This window comes from Neoarius graeffei, chromosome 8, assembly GCF_027579695.1.
Source record: "Neoarius graeffei isolate fNeoGra1 chromosome 8, fNeoGra1.pri, whole genome shotgun sequence".
Lineage (NCBI taxonomy): Eukaryota > Metazoa > Chordata > Actinopteri > Siluriformes > Ariidae > Neoarius > Neoarius graeffei.
In genome coordinates, this window is record NC_083576.1 from 33,710,408 (window position 1) to 33,732,302 (window position 21,895).

At 44.4% G+C, this 21,895-nt stretch overlaps 1 protein-coding gene across 4 annotated transcripts in view; it reads left to right on the top strand.

The window, feature by feature from the left end:
- The window catches only part of zgc:66447 (SLAIN motif-containing protein-like), a 129,105-nt gene that overhangs the window by 84,363 nt on the left and 22,847 nt on the right, over positions 1 to 21,895 (top strand). For all 4 annotated transcript variants that reach the window (XM_060927596.1, XM_060927597.1, XM_060927598.1 and 1 more), the window contains exon 5: positions 5,346 to 5,486. In XM_060927596.1, coding sequence (XP_060783579.1) covers positions 5,346 to 5,486 — 141 coding nt within the window. The remainder of the gene's footprint in view (positions 1 to 5,345; positions 5,487 to 21,895) is intronic.

The window sequence follows — 21,895 nt, forward strand, 5'->3', positions numbered from 1 at the left end:
CTGGAAAAGGTGCACAAGCAACAGGGATGGCCGCTGTCTTGAGAGGATTGTCAAGAAAAGTTGATTCAAGAACTTGGGAGAGCTTCACAAGGAGTGGACTGAGGCTGGTGTCAGTGTATCAAGACCCATCACGAACAGACATCTTCAAGAAAGGGGATACAACTTTCGCATTCCTAATATCAAGCTACTCCTGAGCCAGAGACCATGTCAGAAGTGTCTTATCTGGGCTAAGGAGAGAAAGAAATGGACTGTTGCTCAGTGGTCCAAAGTCCTCTTTTCAGATGAAAGTACATTTTGCATTTAATTTAGAAATCACGGTTCTAGAGTCTGGAGGAAGAGTGGAGAGGCACAGAATCCAAGGTGTTTGAAGCCCAGTGTGAAGTTTCCACAGTCTGTGATGATTTGGGGTGCCATGTCATCTGCTGGTGTTGGTCCACTGTATTTTATCAAGTCCAAAGTCAACACAGCCATCTACCAGGAGATTTTAGAGCACTTCATGCTTCCATCTGCTGACGAGCTTTTTGGAGATGCTGATTTCCTTTTCCAGCAGGACTTGGCACCTACCCACAGTGCCAAAACTACTACCAAATGGTTTGCTGACCATGATATTACTGTGTTTGATTGGCCAGCCAACTTGCCTGACCTGAACCCCATAGAGAATCTATGGGGTATTGTCAAGAGGAAGATGAGAAACACCCGACCCAAAAATACAGATATGCTGAAGGCCACTATCAAAGCAACCTGGGCTTCAATAACACCTCAGCAGTGCCACAGACTGATCATCTCCATGCCACACCGCATTGATGCAGTAATTCATGGTAAAGGAGCCCCAACCAAGTATTGAGTGTATAAATGAATATACTTTTCAGAAGTTAGACATTTCTGTATTGTAAATCCTTTTTTTGATTGAGCTTAGGGAATATTCTAATAATTTGAGATACTGGATTTCTGATTTTCATGAGCTATAAGCCATAATCATCAAAATTAAAACAAAAAAGGCTTTAAATATTTCACTTTACATGTAATGAATATAGAATATACGAAAGTTTACCTTTTTGAATTAAATTATGAAAAAAAGGAACTTTTTCATGTTATTCTAATTTTTTGAGATACACTAGTACACACACGCGCGCTAACATGTATACAAGGCGCAGTAATGCTGGGGCGGGTCTGGGGGCATGCCCCACCCAGAAAACTTTTAAATTTACCTGCCTTCTAGTGGTTTCTGGTGCATTCTCAGCTAATAAATTACTAACCATTTCCCTGTAAAATACAGTGGTGCTTGAAAGTTTGTGAACCCTTTAGAATTTATCTTTGTGCATAAATATGGCCTAAAACATCATCAGATTTTCACACAAGTCCTAAAAGTAGATAAAGAGAACCCAGTTAAACAAATGAGACAAAAATATTAAACTTGGTCATTTATTTATTGAGGAAAATGATCCCATGTTACATATGTGAGTGGCAAAAGTATGTGAACCTTTGCTTTCAGTATCTGGTGTGACCTCCTTGTGCAGCAATAACTGCAACTAAACGTTTGCGGTAACTGTTGATCAGTCCTGCACACCGGCTTGGAGGAATTTTAGCCCATTCCTCTGTACAGAACAGCTTCAACTCTGGGATGTTGGTGGGTTTCCTCACATGAACTGCTCGCTTCAGGTCCTTCCACAACATTTCGATTGGATTAAGGTCAGGACTTTGACTTGGCCATTCCAAAACATTAACTTTATTCTTCTTTAACCATTCTTTGGTAGAATGACTTGTGTGCTTAGGGTCGTTGTCTTGCTGCATGACCCACCTTCTCTTGAGATTCAGTTCATGGACAGATGTCCTGACATTTTCCTTTAGAATTCGCTGGTATAATTCAGAATTCATTGTTCCATCAACGATGGCAAGCGGTCCTGGCCCAGATGCAGCAAAACGGGCCCAAACCATGATACTACCACCACCATGTTTCACAGATGGGATAAGGTTCTTATGCTGGAATGCAGTGTTTTCCTTTCTCCAAACACAACGTTTCTCCTTTAAACCAAAAATTCTATTTTGGTCTCATCCGTCCACAAAACATTTTTCCAATAGCCTTCTGGCTTGTCCACGTGATCTTTAGCAAACTGCAGACGAGCAGCAATGTTCTTTTTGGAGATCAGTGGCTTTCTCCTTGCAACCCTGCCATGCACACCATTGTTGTTCAGTGTTCTCCTGATGGTGGACTCATGAACATTTAACATTAGCCAATGTGAGAGAGGCCTTCAGTTGCTTAGAAGTTACCCTGGGGTCCTTTGTGACCTCGCCAACTATTACACGTCTTGCTTTTGGAGTGATCTTTGTTGGTCAACCACTCGTGGGGAGGGTAACAATGGACTTGAATTTCCTCTGTTTGTACACAATCTGTCTGACTGTGGCTTGGTGGAGTCCAAACTCTTTAGAGATGGTTTTGTAACCTTTTCCAGCCTGATGAGTATCAACAGCACTTTTTCTGAGGTCCTCAGAAATCTCCTTTGCTCGTGCCATGATACACTTCCACAAACATGTGTTGTGAAGATCAGACTTTGATAGATCCCTGTTCTTTAAATAAAACAGGGTGCCCACTCACACCTGATTGTCATCCTATTGATTGAAAACACCTGACTCTAATTTCACCTTCAAATTAACTGCTAATCCTAGAGGTTCACATACTTTTGCCACTCACAGATATGTAATATTGGATCATTTGCCTCGATAAATAAATGACCAAAGATAATATTTTTGTCTCATTTGTTTTAACTGGGTTCTCTTTATCTACTTTTAGGACTTGTGTGAAAATCTGATGATGTTTTAGGTCATATTTATGCAGAAATATAGAAAATTCTAAAGGGTTCACAAACTTTCAAGCACCGCTGTATGTATGAAGTTTCCTTCCAGATGCATGTATGCTTGTTTTTCTCAGGTACCCTCTGTAGTATGCTGTCTGGCTCTGTAACATAACTACATACAGTGGCGTGGTCCAGCTCAGCCAACTAGCGCGCAAGAATCAGTCAACAAATATGGCATCACTTCTAGTCTTGCTAGACCTGAATCGAAGATGATTTCGTGGCAGAATATTTGGAATTGCAGCAAATTATGGGCAGTGGAAGCAATATAAAAATCACTTGAACGTTGAAAGGCAATCTTTTTTTTCTTTCTGGGATCAAGTAGCCGGCACAGACCATCTGTGTCGGTAGAGAAATCTGCCGGTCACAGGCACTTTTGGACCTCTCTGGTCCTAGTGCCTGCACCCTGTCCTATTTTTGAGCAGGTGCTTTTTCCATGTGGTCCTAGTGCTTGCCCTTCTCCCCCCCCCCCCTTCCCCAGCCCTCAAAGGAGATGTGTAGAACCTTTTTTTTTTTTAAAATACATTTATGAGTGGATTGTATCTCCATCCTTGACTCTTGTGTGCTACATAATTGGAAATAAAAAAGCATATTTTTGAGTGTTAAAATCGACCGCCAAGTTGGCATTCAAGCTGCCCAGCTGAGCCAGCCAGCCCTGGGTGGGTCACGTCACAGCAGGAACTGGTGCTATAGACCAAAGCCAGACTCGGCAGGCGAGAGTGGTTGCAATGGCCTCTTTGTTCGGATTTATTGGAGATTCTTCAGACTCCCAGATGTACATCTGACTGTGATGGTCCTGAAATTGGAGTATGTGTACATGCTACTGCTGTACACGTAGAGCCGTATCAGTTTGAGCCATTGGAAAGTGAATCCGATAGTAACACATCGGCCACGGAGGCCCCCACCTTACGAAATAAAGCCAGAGAACAAAGCTGTCTAGAGAATTGGATGGAATTGAACTGACCGTCTCATGTGACTCTCATTAAAACAGGATAGGCGTTATGACTTGTGCAACGTACATGCATGCATTTTCACTGCTAAAACATAAAAGGCTAATTAAATAATCGGATGAACTGAGACCATCTTGCTCTGAAGCAAATTAAATATTATACCAGTAACTTAAATACACGATACAAGTTACATGTATTCATCTAAATGCAGGTAAACAAGAGTGGTGTGTGTTTTGTTTGGTTGTTTAAATGAGAGTTGCATCTTGCCCATCTGTTCTCGCTTCTTGAAGGCTGAGCTTGTGGCTGATTTTTGTTTTGAAACAATCTGACTTTCAGTTCTTTGTTCATTCACTTCTTCCACGTAAGGGCGAGATATTGCTGCTGAGGCAAGCATATCCAGCGGAGAAATCTGACGACTGGTCCACTCGTTCATTTTCTCCATACTGATTACTCCGCCATTACTGCTCAGCTCACACTCTGGGAGAACTGGTGCAACCGAACTTGCTTTCCTTTTCTTGTAGTTTTCTTTTCCTTTAATTGTTGGTACTGCACTCTCTTTCAATACGGGCTTATAGCCAACGCTCCTCAGCAGGTCAGAGGTTTCATACGAGTCCTCAGTAAAATGTGCAGAGCAGAGGAGAGACCACTTCGTAGGTGCCCAGTCCATGAATTTCTCACAAAACTTGTCCAAATCTCTGCAGTTTGAACAGTCTTGGGCCATGAATGCAACATAAATCCACCTTCTGTCATGTTGCTGCACCTGCCAGCAACACATCTACGTGGCATGGTGATAAATTAGCTCAAAATGGAGGATCAAAGTTGCAGTTAGCTCTGTGTTTTAGTATAGTGAAAATGGCGATGAGACCGATAGCCTTCCTGCTGTGACGTCACATATCAAGGTTCACTCAGACCGCTACCTGTATGAATCATTTTAATTGTAAAAATTACTATATTAGATTTATTAACGCTTAAAACTATTCCTATGCCATTATTGAGGTCTCAAGGCATTTATAAATAAATTGAGGCCATGGTTCAGCATATCTCCTTTAAAATGTGTGGGGGGCCCTTGGGGAGCTCCCCCCAAATGTATTTATAGATGGATAGATGGGGGAAACACTGCATCAGCAGATATGGCTGGAAATTTGTTCACACTCCGTAGAATCCCATTAAATGTAATCAGGTGAGAACACTATGCCAATACTTTTATGGGAAAACGGAGTGAGAATTAAAATTTGGCTATCGTGTGTTATGTTACATTGATGGGTTTCTTATGTGAAGGGGACTTTTTAAATGCAACTATGGGTTGCACAATCCTGAATCTTGTTGATTTTTTTTATTTTTTAAGGTTTTAAATAAATTGATGCACCATAGAGAAGTGCGAGTTTGAGATTTAAGTGCTTCATGTTTGGCACACCAGAAATATTTGTTTGAATAGAAGTAAATGAGGTCTTGACATGATACATAACCGAGTGTAATTACAGGCCTGATTTTTCTGCAGGTTTTGTGATGTATGCATGTTTTTTTTTTGTTTATTTATTTTTGGTAGGTTACATGAGCATGCACTCAGCACTGAGCTCCCAGTCCTCTATTGACAGTGAGCTGAGCACATCAGACGATTCCATCTCAATGGGCTACAAGTTGCAGGACCTGACAGATGTGCAGATCATGGCTCGGCTACAAGAGGAGAGTAAGTGTGTCTGGACTTCATATGTTATCTTTATGAAAGACATTGATGACCTTGGTGACCCTTTTTGTAAAGCACTTATTCCTACAATTTGCATTTCTGTATGTAAAAGTGGTTTGTAAGCATTTGGGGGTAAGCAAACCCTAAATCTAAAAAAAAAAAAAAAGTTAAATTTAACTCATCAATGAATTATTTATTAGAAGAATTCAGAGTTTTTTGCAAGTCTTTTTCAAACTATATTCTCAATGTAATATCTTGTTTGTATTATGATAAAACAAACCCCTTTTTTTTGGGGGGGGGGAGGTGTTTGTAAATATACACTCATTCTGAATTTGATGCCTGCAACACGTTCCAAAAAGGTTGGGATGGGGCATCAAAAGAGTGGGGAAGGTGTGGAATACTCGAACACCTCTTTGGAAAATTTTACAGGTAAACGGGTTAATTGGAAAGGATTAGTCGTTCACAAGCAAGGATGAGGTGAGTCACCACTTTTATGGAAGAACTGAGTGGGCAAATAGTCAGTTTCTCAACATATAGGTAATTTAGAAATTTCACCATTGACAATCCATAGCATCAAATGATTCAGAGTCTCCAGAGAAATCCCTTCACATAAGGAACAAGGCCGAAAACCAACATTGAACGCCCATGTCCTTTGATCCTTCAGGCAGCACTGCATTAAAAATCGTGTCGACTTTTAAAGGATATTACTACATGGACTCTGGAACACTTGGGAAACTGTTGTTACACAGTTCATTGCTGCATCTACCATGCAAAGTGAAAATAAATAGCCTCAATGATGCTGCAGCTCATACCAGCCAAGATGCCTATAAAATCGTACATGACTGGTGACGCCACCATTTTGACAACTTTTACGCACACCCACCTGGGGAACATTTTGTATGCGAGTTTGATAAAAAGCCGATCAATCCTGTAGGAGGAGTAGCAAATTTTTAAAAAAAAAATTGTATTTTTTTGGACTGACAACGTATGATTGCCTGCAGCCAGATGAACTAACCATGTATCAGCAACACCTAGAAATGCTGCCAAATTCTCTGGGCCTGTGCTCATCTGAGATGGACTGCCACAAAGTGGAAAAGTGTGCTGTGGTCTGATGAGTCCACATTTTGAATTGTTTTTGGAAATAATGGATGCTGTGTCCTCTGGCCAAAAGAGAAAAAGGACCATCCAGATTGTTACCAGCACGGAGTTCAACTTTCATGGTATAGGATGCGTCATGGCATGACAAGGTTGCACAGCTGTGAAGGCACCATTAATGCTGAAAGGTACAGACAGGCTTTGGAGCAACATGTGCTGCCATCCAGATGACATCTTTCTTTTTCAGGGACGTCCCTGCTTATACCAGCAAGATAATGCTGGAATACAATGGAAGACAATGTTTGGTGTGGTTTCATAGTAAGTGTGGGTGTTAAGCTTTCTGTTTCTGTGGGTGCCGGTCTTCCACTGAAAATGTGCAGCGCATTATAAAGCGTAAAATACGACAATGGGGACCCTAGACTGTTGAGCAACTCAAGTTGGACATCAATTTTTTGTGTATGCGTATCTGTAAATGTGCATGTGCAAGCACACAGCATGTATGTACAGTGTCTCTTGCAAAAGTGTTTGTCCTGTTTTGTCGCATTACAAGCTGGAATTAAAATTGATTTTTGGAGCATTAGCACCGTTTGAGTAACACACGTCCACTTTTAAAGGTGCAAACTTTTTTTAATTTTTTTTTTTATTGGGACACAAACAATAAGATGTACAAAATAGAAATCTGGAGTGTGCATAGGTATTCACCCCCCAAAGTCAATACTTTGTTGAGCCACCTTTTGCATTTACAGTTGCAAGTCTTTTGGGGTATGTCTCTATTAGCTTAGCACATCTAGCCACTGGGATTTTTGCCCAGTCCTTAAGGCAAAACTGTTCCAACTCCATGTTAGATGGGTTGTGTTGGTATACAGGAATGTTCAAGTTATGCCACGGATTCTCAATTGGATTGAGGTCTGGGCTTTGACTAGGCCATTCCACCATGCTTCACTGTAGGAATGGTGTTCTCAGGGTGATTGGAAGTGTTGGGTGTGCACCACACATGATGTTTCCCATGATGACCAAAAAGTTCAGTTTTAGTGACCAGAGAATCATGTCTGGTCATTCTCATGTGACCAGAGAATCATCTTCCATGTGTTTGGGGAGTCTGCCCTATGCTGTTGGGCAGACTGCAAACACTTTTATTTCAGCAATTACTTTTTTTTTTTGCCCACTCTGTGGAGTGTATGGCTTAAAGTGGTCCTATGGATAGATGCTCCCATCTCTGCTGTGGACCTTTTGTAGCTCCTTCAGCGTTCTCTTTGGTGTCTTGGTTGCATCTCTGATTAATGCCTTCCTTGCCTGGTCTGAGAGTCTTGGTGGGCAGCCTTCTCTTGTCAGGTTTGTAGTTCTTTCTATTTTGCTATAATGGTGTGACAATTCGTGTAGGTGGGTGGAGCACAGAAGGATGGCAGGCCAGAACTGAGTTCACAAAACTTTTTTTTTTTTTTTGCTTTTCAGCTTCTATATTCACTCACACACAGGCACACGCATCAGTTGTCTGGTTGGGGAGAGAGCTCCCTCTGCTCTCTTTCTCTCTCTCCTTAAATAGGGCGTGGTCACGGGGGAAGACACACAAACACATTAACGTCAGGTGTAGTGATTCTGCCACTTACCTTCCCTGACTCTGCCCTCCGGTCACAGACTGATGCTTGACCACGCCCCCGCTGCCACATACCCCCCCTGTCCGGCCTGCAGCCGACTCCCCCCCCCCCCCGACGGGAGAGGAAGTCCGCCATGACCATCTGCGCCCCCGGCCTGTGGATCACCTTGAAGTTAAAGGGTTGGAGTGCCAGATACCAACGGGTGATCCGCGCGTTGGCATCCTTCATGCGGTGGAGCCACTGGAGGGGCACATGGTCCGAACAGAGGGTGAAAGGGCGTCCCAGCAGGTAGTGACGGAGGGCGAGGACCGCCCACTTGATCGCCAGGCACTCTCTCAATGGTGCTGTAGTGCCCCTCACGCACCGACAGTTTGCAACTGATGTACAGTACTGGGCGATCCTCCACTTCCTGGGACAAAACAGCCCCCAGCCCTCTGTCCGACGCATCTGTCTGTAACATAAAAGGGAGAGAAAAGTCAGGGGAGTGTAAAAGTGGCCCCCCACACAGTGCAGCCTTTACCTTAGAAAAAGCCCGTTGGAATTGCTCCATCCACCGGACCGGATCTGGTGTCCCCTTTTTAGTCAGATCAGTCAGCAGGCTGGTGACGTCCGAAAAATTAGGTATAAACCTACGATAATAGCCAGCCAGCCCCAGGAACTGTCTCACCCCCTTTTTGGTCTTGGGCCTCGGGCAGGCCGCAATTGCCGCTGTCTTGTTAATTTGGGGACGCACCTGCCTGTTGCCCAAGTGGAAGCCCAGATACCATACTTCCACCCGCCCAATCGCACACTTCTTCGGGTTGGCTGTGAGACCCGCTCGCCTCAGCGACCTAAGGACGGCCCTCAGATGTTCGAGGTGCCTCGGCCAGTCATTACTATAGATAATGTCGTCGAGGTAGGCGGCCACATAGGTGGCGTGGGGGTGGAGGACCCTATCCATCAGCCGCTGAAACGTAGTGGGCACCCCAAACAGCCCAAAAGGAAGTGTGACAAATTGGTGCAAGCCGAATGGTGTGGAAAAGGCCGTTTTTTCTCGGGATAATGAAGTCAAGGGGATCTGCCAATAACCCTTTGTTAAATCCAGTGTCGAGTAAAAACGAGCCGTGCCTAGCCGATCAAGCAACTCATCAATACGAGGCATTGGGTATGCGTCGAATTTAGACACCGCGTTGACTTTTCTATAGTCTACACAGAACCGGACTGACCCATCGGCCTTAGGTACCAAGACCACCGGACTGCTCCAGTCACTGTGGGACTCCTCGACGATGCCCATTTCGAGCGTGGCCTTGAGTTCTTCCCGAACCACTTTTTTTTTTCTTGTGCTCGGGTAACCTGTAAGGGCGGCTACGCACTACCACCCCCGGGGGCGTCTCAATGTGGTGCTCTATGAGGTTGGTGCGGCCGGGCAGGGGCGAGAACACGTCCAAAAACTCTGTCTGCAACTGGGCAACCTCCGCAAGTTGGGTCAGGGAGAGGTGGTCTCCACAGGGGGACCGGAGAGGTACGTGATGCCAATGTTCCCTTTTGAACCTCCGGCCCCAGCTCTGCCTTCTCCGGAACCACCGACACCAACGCCACGGGGACCTCCTCGTTCCAGAGTTTGAGCAGGTTGAGGTGGTTGTGGCAGTGGGGGCGTGGTCAAGCGCTGGTCTGTGACAGGAGGGCGGAGTCAGGGAAGGTAAGTGGCAGAATCACTACACCTGACGGCAATTAACCTGTGTTTGTGTGTCTTCCCAGTAACCACGCCCTATTTAAGGAGGCAGAGGGAGAGCTTCTCGAGACAAGACGACAGTGTGTCTCGAAAATACGTTTTGAAATTGTCAAACTGAAAAGTACGGCAATAAAGCCCTCTGATTACCTTGATCTCTGTCCTGCCGTCCTCTGTGCTCCACCCACACATAGGGAACATACTACAGTGGTAAATCTGTAGTGCCCCACCCCTATCCATTCACCTCACCTCATAGTCAATGTCCCCGACTCGCCGTGTGACCTCAAAGGGTCCTTGCCACTTGGCGACTAATTTGAAGCTCGATGTGGGCAACAGTACGAGTACTTTATCTCCCGGTGTGAACTCCCTAAGGCGCGTACCTTTGTCGTACAGGCGGGTTTGTCGTTCTTGGGCCTGCCGCAAATTCTCCTGAGTTAGGTGCGTGAGTGTGTGGAGTTTTGCGCGCAGGTCAATAATGTATTGGATTTCATTTTTACTTGAAGGTCCCTCCTCCCAATTTTCCCGCAGCACATCTAGAATGCCGCGTGGCTTACGCTCATATAACAATTCAAACGGGGAGAACCCTGTAGAGGCTTGGGGGACCTCTCGCACTGCAAATAACAAGGGTTCGAGCCATTTATCCCAATTACGTGCGTCCTCACTTAAGAATTTAATTATATTCTTGAGGGTGCGATTGAACCGTTCAACTAAACCGTCCGTTTGTGGGTGATACATGCTGGTGCAGATCGGCTTTAATACCCAACAACCCATACAGTTCGTTCAGTGTACGTGACATAAACGAGGTGCCTTGGTCAGTCAGAATCTCTTTCGGGATTCCAACTCGGGAGATAACGCGGAAGAGTGCCTCCACAATACTGCGTGCTGAGATATTGCGCAGAGGCACTGCTTCCGGGTATCGCGTTGCATAGTCCACCAGAACTAATATAAAGCGGTACCCTCGTGTTGACCGATCTAATGGCCTGACGAGATCCATCCCAATTCTTTCGAACGGGTCTTGATTAACGGTAGAGGGCGCAAAGGCGCTTTTGGAATGGCTGCTGGATTTACTAACTGGCACTCGCAGCACGCCGTACACCACCTACGGACATCGCCGCGAATCCCTGGCCAATAGAACCGGGCCATTATTCGGACTAGTGTTTTATCCTGCCCTAAGTGTCCAGCCCTGGGATTAAAGTGAGCTGCCTGGAATACCAATTCCCGGCGGCTCTTCGGAATCAAAAGCTGCGTGACTCGCTCTTTAGTTTGAGTGTCCTGCATCACTCGGTATAATCTATCCTTCATAATTGAGAAGTAGGGGAAGGACGGGGTGGCGTTTGGCTGGAGCGTTTGACCATCGATTACTCTCACTTGGTCAAACGCATGCCGCAGAGTCTCGTCTCGCGACTGCTCTAATGGAAAATCTGCGAGGGATTCCCCAACAGAGAGAGGAGGAGCCGGCGGCTCCTCGCTCTGATGCGGAGCTGACGTAGAAGGCTCTGTGACAGCTGCTCCCACCAACGCGACACCGGGACCTCACCCTGTTAAACTATGGCAGGACCCACTCTTCACTAAGTGTGTCATTAAATCCCAAAATCCCGGCCAATCAGTCCCCAAAATTAGAGTGGGTAAGGCGAGGATTAACCGCCGCCTTCACTATAAATTTTTCTCCTCGAAAAAGAATGTGGACCGACACTAGGGGGTAGGTGTGAACATCCCCGTGCACACACAACACCTTCACCAATTGTGCTCCCCCCAATGCCTCGTCTTGCACCAGGCTTTCGTGGATTGAGGTCTGATTACAGGCAGAATCCACCAACGCCTGATATGTATCCCCTTGGATACTCGCCGGTATGCGATACGCTCCGGCCCGATCAAGGGTGGCTCCTGGCGCGTCGGGGAGCCGAACCACCGCGCCAACCTCCATTACCGAGCACTGCTGTTGGAGGTGGCCCGGCTCCCCACAGCGCCAGCAAACCGGCCCGGGCTTCCTCTCTGCACCTAGTGCTCTGGGGCTCATTCACCTGAGCGGGGGGAGAGACAGACACAGGAGGAAGAAACAGGAGGGCACCGTGGGTGCAGTGAGCTGGCAGGGGTGGCGCCGGCCCCCGCCTCCGCGGTGGGGGAATGGGGCGAGGAGGAGACACAGGAGGAGGGGGGAGAGAGAGAAGAGAAGAGGTCGTCTGCTGTCCTGCCATCGGGATGGCCGCCAAATGGTCCTCCGCCAGCTCGATTGCCTGATCCAGCGACGCTGGGCGGTGGCACTGAACCCACTCTGCGGTTCCTGCTGGTAAACACGCGATGAACTGCTCCAGTACCACCTGGTCGATGAGTCCCTTGGCGTCGCGGTTGTCGGCCCTCAACTACTGCCAGCAGGCGTCCCGGAGTTGCTGGCCAAAGGCGAACGGCCGGCCAACTTCCTCCAAGCGCAAAGCGTGGAAGCGCTGACGACGTTGCTCGGGGGTGTGCCCCACCCACTGGAGGATGGCCCGGCGAAGGTCCACGTAGGCCGGTCGGCGGGGAGCTGTAGCGCGGCCAGCTGCGCCTCTCCTGTTAGCAGGAGGAGGAGGCGCGCTGTTCCACCGGCCACCTCGAGGTCTTTGCTTTCAGTATCTGGTGTGACCCCCTTGTGCAGCAATAACTACATCTAACCATTTCCGGTAACTGATCAGTCCTGCACACTGGCTTGGAGGAATTTTAGCCCATTCCTCAATACAGATCAGCTTCACCTCTGGGATGTTGGTGGGTTTCCTCACATGAACTGCTCGCTTCAGGTCCTGCCACAACATTTCAATTGGATCAAGGTCAGGACTTTGACTTGGCCATTCCAAAACACACACTTTTTTTTTTTTTTTTTTTATTCTTTAACCGTTCTTCGGTACAATGACTTGTGTGCTTAGGGTCGTTGCCTTGCTGCATGACCCACCTTCTCTTGAGATTCAGTTCATGGACAGATGTCCTGATGTTTTCCTTTAGAATTCACTGGTATTATTCAAAATTCATTGTTCCATCAATGATGACAAGCCGTCCTGGCCTAGATGTAGCAAAACAGGCCCAAACCATGATACTACCACCACCATGTTTCACAGATGGGGATAATGTTCTTATGCTGGAATGTAGTGTTTTTTCCTTTCTCCAAACATAATGCTTCTCATTTAAACCAAAAAGTTCTATTTAGGTCTCATCCATCCACAAAACTTTTTTTCCAATAGCCTTCTGGCTTGTCAATGTGATCTTTAGCAAACTGCAGACAAGCAGCAATGTTCTTTTTGGAGAGCAGTGGCTTTCTCCTTGCAACCCTGCCATGCACACCATTGTTGTTCAGTGTTCTCCTGATGGTAGACTCATGAACATTAACATTAGCCAATGTGAGAGAGGCTTTCAGTTGCTTAGAAGTTACCCTGGGGTCCTTTGTGACCTCGCCAACTATTACACGCATTGTTCTTGGAGTGATCTCTGTTGTTTGATCACTCCTGGGGAAGGTAACAATGGTCTTGAATTTCCTCCATTTGTACACATTCTGTCTGACTGTGGATTGGTGGAGTCCAAATGCTTTAGAGATGGTTTTGTAACCTTTTCCAGCCTGATGAGCATCAACAACGCTTTTTCTGAAGTCCTCAGAAATCTCCTTTGTTTGTGCCATGATACACTTCCACAAACATGTTGTGAAGATCAGATTTTGATAGGTCTCTGTTCTTTAAATAAAACAGGCTGCCCACTCACACCTGATGAGTGCCCACTCAATCCATGGGATGACAAACACCTGACTCTAATTTCACCTTCAAATTAACTGCTAATCCTAGATGTTCGCATACTTTTGCCACTCAGATATACAACCCCAATTCCAAAAAAGTTGGGACAAAGTACAAATTGTAAATAACGGAATGCAATAATTTACAAATCTCAAAAACTGATTGTGTTCACAATAGAACAGACAACATATCAAATGTCGAAAGTGAGACATTTTGAAATTTCATGCCAAATATTGCCTCATTTGAAATTTCATGACAGCAACACATCTCAAAAAAGTTGGGACAGGGGCAATAAGAGGCTGGAAAAGTTAAAGGTACAAAAAAGGAACAGCTGGAGGACCAAATTGCAACTCATTAGGTCAATTGGCAATAGGTCATTAACATGACTGGGTATAAAAAGAGCATCTTGGAGTGGCAGCGGCTCTCAGAAGTAAAGATGGGAAGAGGATCACCAATCCCCCTAATTCTGTGCCGACAAATAGTGGAGCAATATCAGAAAGGAGTTCGACAGTGTAAAATTGCAAAGAGTTTGAACATATCATCTACAGTGCATAATATCAAAAGATTCAGAGAATCTGGAAGAATCTCTGTGCGTAAGGGTCAAGGCCAGAAAACCATACTGGGTGCCCATGATCTTCGGGCCCGTAGACGGCACTGCATCACATACAGGCATGCTTCTGTATTGGAAATCACAAAATGGGCTCAGGAATATTTCCAGAGAACATTATCTGTGAACACAATTTACTGTGCCATCCGCTGTTGCCAGCTTAAAACTATAGTTCAAAGAAGAAGCCATATCTAAACATGGTCCAGAAGCGCAGACGTCTTCTCTGGGCCAAGGCTCATTTAAAATGGACTGTGGCAAAGTGGAAAACTACGCTGTGGTCAGACGAATCAAAATTTGAAGTTCTTTATGGAAATCGGGGACGCCATGTCATTCGGACTAAAGAGGAGAAGGACGACCCAAGTTGTTATCAGTGCTCAGTTCAGAAGCCTGCATCTCTGATGGTATGGGGTTGCATTAGTGTGTGTGGCATGGGCAGCTTACACATCTGGAAAGACACCATCAATGCTGAAAGGTTTATCCAGGTTCTAGAGCAACATATGCTCCCATCCAGACGACGTCTCTTTCAGGGAAGACCTTGCATTTTCCAATATGACAATGCCAAACCACATACAGTACTGCATCAATTACAGCATCATGGCTGCGTAGAAGAAGGGTCTGGGTACTGAACTGGCCAGCCTGCAGTCCAGATCTTTCACCCATAGATAACATTAGGTGCATCATAAAATGGAAGATATGACAAAAAAGACCTAAGACAGTTGAGCAACTAGAATCCTACATTAGACAAGAATGGGTTAACATTCCTATCCCTAAACTTGAGTAACTTGTCTCCTCAGTTCCCAGATGTTTACAGACTGTTGTAAAGAGAAAAGGGGATGTCTCACAGTGGTAAACATGGCCTTGTCCCAACTCTGAGATGTGGTGTTGTCATGAAATTTAAAATCACCTAATTTTTCTCTTTTAAATGATAAATTTTCTCAGTTTAAACATTTGATATGTCATCTATGTTCTATTCTGAATAAAATATTGAATATTGAAACTTCCACATCATTGCATTCTGTTTTTATTTACAATTTGTACTTTTGTCCCAACTTATTTGGAATCGTGTGTGTGTGTGTGTGTGTGTGTGTGTGTGTGTGTGTGTGTACGTGTACACAAGACATTTCAGCGTTTTTATGCAGGATTTGTGTATTTTTGTTTTGTACAGTTGGAGAGTGAAAAAAGAAAAGGAACTCCATTTGAAAGTTTGGGCACCCCAATACATTTGAGTTCTCCAGTAACTTTTACCAAGGTTCCAGACCTTAATTAGCTTATTTAGCTGTGGCTTGTTCAAATTCTTCGTTAGGAAAGGTCAGATGATGCAGATTTCAAAGCTGTATAAATTCTCTGACTCCTCAAACTTGTCCCTAAAATCAACAGCCATGGGCTCCTCCTAAGCAACTCCCTCGCGTTCTGAAAAATAAAATAATTGATGCTCACAAAGCAGGAGAAGGCTACAAGAACATAGTGTTTTTTCACGTCGCTGTTTCCTCAGATCGTAATTTTAAGAAATGGCAGTTAACAGGAACAGTGGAGATCAAGGTGAGGTCTGGAAGATGAAGAAAGCTTTCTGAAAGAACTGCTCGTTGGATTGCTAGAAAGGCAAGTAAAAAACCCTGTTTGACTGCAAAAGACCTTCAGAAAAATTTAGCAGACCCTGCAGTGGTGGTGCACTGTTCTACTATGCAGCGACACCTGAACAAATATGACCATGAGAGAGTCATCAGAAAACCTTCCCTGTGTCCTAGCCACAAAATTCAGCGTCTGAAGTTTGCAAATGAACATCTAAGCAAGCCTGATGCATTTTGGAAACAAGTCCTGTGGACTGATGAAGTCAAAATAGAACTTTTTGGCCACAATGTGCAAAGGTATGTGTGAGTGTCAGTTTCAGTTCAGTTCAAATTCAAAGGGTAGATGTTGTATAGTTGTTGTCACACGCTTATCTTAAAACACTGTGTTCAGCTGTTGTTCATACCTTGTTCAAGATGGAGGCAAACAGGTAAGCAGATCGCAAGCAGGCAGAGGGAGCGAGGCAATGGCAGGCAAGCAAGCAAGGAGAAAGGGACAATGGCAGGCAGGCAAGCAGGTGGCACACAGTGAAGTAATTCCAAATAAGGCTAGGTAATCCAAATATAATGGTTCAAAATAAAGGGTTCATAGTAGTAAAACTATAGTATTTGTTTTCCCAAGTTCGATGTTTCTAAATCCCAAAAGATACAGGCTTACAGCGGTAAAAAACTATATTACTACATCATCTTTTGTCTGAGACTGACTACCAAGTGGGAGGCAGCCATCTTTACCTGGTCAGGTGACCAAAGGCTGTGTCAAAATAAAAGTCCATGGCCCAAGACCAGCAAATCTTAACCAAAGTAAGAGTCTAAACTAAGGAAACTAAATTTGGCTCTAACATATCCGGCCCCTTATAGCTACCACGCGTGGCTATAACAAAACATATTTACAATGGAGCCAATTTTCAATAAACAATAAATTCAGTTTCTAAATTCTAGTTCTAAGTTTTAGTTCCAATTATACTATAAATGTGTGCAAGTATCAGTGTATGAATGTAGTGCAAATGGAAGCACGTGCGCATGTCAAGAGTCTTTGTTCAATGTTGACTGTCGGCCTTCACCAACAGGTAGATCTTGCTGATGGGCCTTAGGATCTGGTTGGTTTTAGTTTGCAATCTCTCAGAACGAACGAGGCCCTTAGAATCCGCCATGGCTTCAATTACTCTTCCGATCACCCATGAGCCTCGCGGTGCTGTAGAACCAGTTGTTGCTTTTCAGGAACTCTGCAGCATTTAATCCGCGTGACGCATAGTCTGCAGGATTCAGTTTTCCAGGAATGTGTTTCCCCTGTGATACATCAGACATACCCCTGATTGCGTTTACACGATTTGCAACAAAGATGTGAAATCGTCTGCTGTCACTCCTTATGTACTTCAAGACAGTTGTACTGTCTGTCCAAAACACAGATGGTTCCAGGTCCAGTTTCAACTCATCTATGAGCATCCAATCTATACGAACTGTCAGTACTGCAGCAGTCAGCTCAAGACGTGGGATTGTCATCAACTTCAATGGTGCCACTCTTGATTTCCCCATCACAAACTTCACATGCACCTGCTCCTGACTATTAACTAACCTCAAGTAGGTCACCATGCCATATCCAACTTCACTTGCATCGCAGAAGTGGTGTACAGTAATTGTGTACGTTCAACTCTTCCAAACTTCTTTGGTTTGAACACACATGCAAACTCCTCACCTTTTGGCGAAATTCGCCGTTTTGGTCCCAAAATAGGTCACTTGTGTGAATCGTGTAGATCCGAAGAGTTTTTTTTTTTGGGGGGGGGGGTAGGCAGGCTACAACGCTATTGTTGCAAAACATTTCACTTACAAGGTTACAGCCAATCAAGATAAACAGTTACTAACACGCTTCTTTTCCATTGGAGTTCTGATCAGCTGGTGCACAACCCACTGCTGGTTGCCAGTCCTCGCTTACGAATATTCCACAGATTCAGACTGCAAAGTCACCTTTTTATAGAGAGATCTGGCAACCTCATCTCGCGACTGAATCTGAATACCAATGGAACAGTTTCCAGCGCGCTCGGGGGTGAATAACCATGGGCGGATCTACCGGGGTGGCATATGCCACTCTAAAAGAAAGCCTTGCCACCCCTGCTGCTACCCCAGTTGGCAGCGACGAATTCAAAGAAAAATTACGGCCAATTTGACATTTACGTGCGCGAATTTCCAATGTCCGACTGTGGCGAATGCAGCACGAGATAACGCCAGAGATTGGTTGTTTTGGAAAATTGAGAGGCGCGAAGCGAGGGAGCCAGGAGTCGCGAGGAAAGGAGACACGGGAGGAAAGGGGTAAAAGCTGATTAACTATCTATCAAAAAATGAAATTATAATGAATGAACAGTGCTAGTATAGTTGCGATGCTGATTTTGAGAGGATAAAAATCAGGTTGGAGAAGGTTATTTAGCTAACTATACATGTAAGGCAAAAAAAAAAAAAAAAAGTGTGTTTCCGGTAACCCGACCGATCGAGAATTTCCGCGTCGAAATTGCCGACCGTAAAGTTTTTACGGTCAAATTTCCCTCGATATTTTAGTGTAAGTGGCGTTAGTTTGTCATAATTTTTTGTTTCAACGCATTCAAGTTGTGAAAGAAACGATAAAAAGTAAAATGTTTTGCCACTTCTATCAGCCTTCCTGGCTGTAATGCAAATTGCTTCCTCTTCAGTATACAAGTGCACTTCCATGGCAGGGAAAAACACTACATTTTGCCGCCTATGTAGTCCCCTATTTATACAAATAGGAGTCATTCAGGATTCAGCCATGTTTTTGCTCCGTGTTTTTGCTCGACCCAAGTTCTACAGTAGGCTAGGCGAGGCCGTCTGCTTTTAATGGAAGTAGCCTAGCCTAGGACGTTAAACCATATTTTCACGTTATTTCTTGATAAGGTGTTTTCACATTATCACACGAAAATATCATGAAATAACGTGATAATTTCGTATCATGAAATTACGTGATATGTTATTACATGATAAATATATTGTAAAAACGTGATAACTCTGTTAACAATATCTTTTCACGTAATTACTTGAGTCTAAGCCAATTTTTTTTTTTTTTGAGTGTGGCAGCAATACGCTTCCGCAGATCATAACTCGAACTCTTGCGATATTTTTTTTATTCGTTTAAAGATTTAAAACACTTATTTTATGATGATGTGTGGTATAAAGGATTCTGTGCCAAAATGCTATTTTGTAAGATGTTTACTTGTGTTAATTTTTTCGAACAAAATAAAACAAATTAAGAAAAAAAATTTCCTACCTACCGACCTTATTTTAGTATTTCATGTTACCTGAAACACACTTTTTTTTTTTTTTTGGCCTAATGTTAGCTAGGTCTGACATTAGTTTTGTGTAAAGTCGGCCACAAAAGTTAATATTGATTCACCGTCTGTCAAGGAAAACATTGCTATTGGCTGAAGCTTATGATTCAAATGTTGAGGATCTTAAACATGAGTTACATCAGACGAGGAGAGTACTAGACAGAAAAAAGGGGGAACAGGAGAGTCCTACCACTCTCATGGAGTTCACTGTTTTTGGACCCATACCAAGATGATGATGATGTTTTTTTTTTTAGTTGTTCAGGTTGTGTAAAATAGCGGTTGTCTTGCCTGTGAGCAGTGCATCCTGTGAACGAAGTTTTTCATCTCTCAGGCTCATAAAGACTTATTTGCGGTTGACTATGACAGAAAAGAGACTATCAAGTTTGGCTGTACTCAGCATTGAATCAAAGCGCACAAAAGCATTAGATCTTGATAAATTTGTGAAGCGTTTTGCTGAGCAACATGGAAATCGCCGCATTCAGCTGTTGTAGGCATGACAAGTTCATGTTATGCTCACTGGTGAGCCTTTACAAAGCGTGAGGGAAAAAAAAACTATAAAATGTGACACTGGTGTAAATGGTTTAAATCATGCTGAACTTGAAGCAGTGTTGTTATTGTTGTTTTTTAGTGTCTGTTCTTTTGCATATACAGTATAAAACTGTCCAGAAACGGTATAGACCTCATCTGAGAATGTGTGTTCTTCGTGAACAATAAAGGCATGAGATTAAGTTTATCTGTATGAGTTTGTAAATGGCAGCCCATGCCCTTTTGTAGTGTGTACATACTATTTGTTGTCAAACTGTGATTAAATTCAGTATATATACATGTCTGTAATACGTTGCCACCCCTCAAAAATTCCTGCCCCCCTCTTGCCACCCCATAAATATTTTTCTAGATCCGCCCCTGATTTCACATAGGTGATGTCTTTAAGAAAATTGACAGACAGGGATTGGCCAGGTGTGTCCTCTGGGGTAGGTCTGTTAGATAGCACAGGCAGTAATATATACCTTTTTGTAAATAGCCCACTGTGTTGTACACAGGGGTGAAAATTAACTTCACAAAATATCAAACTTTACCAGCCACTGACAAATAAATGGTACAATTTACCGGCCACTCAACAGTAACTTATTAAGACATGTTTATGGAAAGTTATTTTGTACTGTATTAAATTCAAGATGTCACTGGTTGCAATTTTTTTTGTAACGTAGACTACGAAATGTACTTTTGCGCGCGTGCCGTGTCCCCGTGCATCCTTCTCACCTTTTTCACCCCTGACCAGTTTGCATGCCTGTTTGAAACTGCGGGTGATGTTAAAGTCTGTGAGAGTCTCAAGGTCCTGCAGCCAACGTTTCCAGGATTGTGCATAAGTATTGGGTATGTCTTCGTCCCAGGTAAGGTTAAGCCTGCAAAGTTCTTGTAGCAGATGTTTTGCTGGAAAGGTCACTGGGGCAAGAAATCCTAGCGGGTCATACATTGAACTGACCATAGATGGAATGCCTCGCCTGGTGCATGGTTGTTCTTTGAGAGCCACGTGGAACTTGAAGACGACATCATCTGCACACCAGTGCACACCAAGGGCCCTTTCCAGTGGCAGGTCTTCCAAGTCTAGGTCCAAGTCCTTCACTCCCTTAGCCATTTCACATTCAGGAATGTGCGCCAGGACAGCTCGGCTGTTACTGGACCACTTGGTGAGATTGAAACCTCCTGCCACACAAAGAGCCTTCAGTTCCTTGTACAGGTGAATGGCATTGGTCTCTGTATCCACGGACTTCAGCGAATCAACAAAAAAGTTGTTGAGGACCATGTTCACTGCATCAGCTGAAAAGCTGTTTTTGTGGTTCTCAGTAGTCCTCCTCAAGGCATAACTGGCACAACTAGCTGATGATGTTGCTCCAAAGATGTGAACGGTCATCCTGTATTCCATGAGAGGCTGAGATGTGTTGCCATCTTCCCACCACAAGAAGCGCAAAAAGTAAACATGCTCTGGCGGTATCTTCACCTGATAATACATCATCTCCACATCCTCCAGTATGGCCACATTCCCATGACAGAAACGTAGCAGGACGCCAATCAAGGAGTTTGTGAGATTTGGGCCCTTCAGGAGTTCACTGTTGAGAGATGTTCCTTGGTAAGATGCGGAGCAGTCAAAAACCACTCGCAAGCTTCCTTTTTTGGGGTGACGTACTCCATGGTGGGGTATGTACCAGCCTTTGCCATTCTGTAATGCCACTTCCTCTTTGGGCACGAGTTCAGCACGTCCACATTTCAACATAGCGTTTATGAACAGTGTGTATTCTTCTCTGAAGATAGTGTTCCTCCCAAACTTCCGCTTCAAAGGCTCTGCCATCAGCCAGTTGTTGGGCATTTTGGGATCCCCTTTAAATGGCAGCGGCAGCTCGTAGTGTCCATCTTGTAGTTTTATGGAGGTGTTCATTATTCCCAGAAATTTCAGATCCTCTTGAGACATTTCCTTCTCATATGCACTCTCAGGAAAGTCGTGGTTGAATTGCTGAACCAGAAGGTCACGTACAGTTTCCACAGAAATCCGATGGCTGTAAACATATGGTTTACCTTGCTTATTGAGACGTGTGCTCATCATGGAGGAGACCACTGACAACCCAGCCCAGCAGGGTTTTGGTTGCAAAAGGCCCATTGCCATTGCTATCTATCACCCTCCATGGCTCCATGAGTTTGGGCACATTAGTACCAATCAAAAGATCAATGTCAGCATCAATGCTTGGCAGAAATACATCTTTCAAGTGTG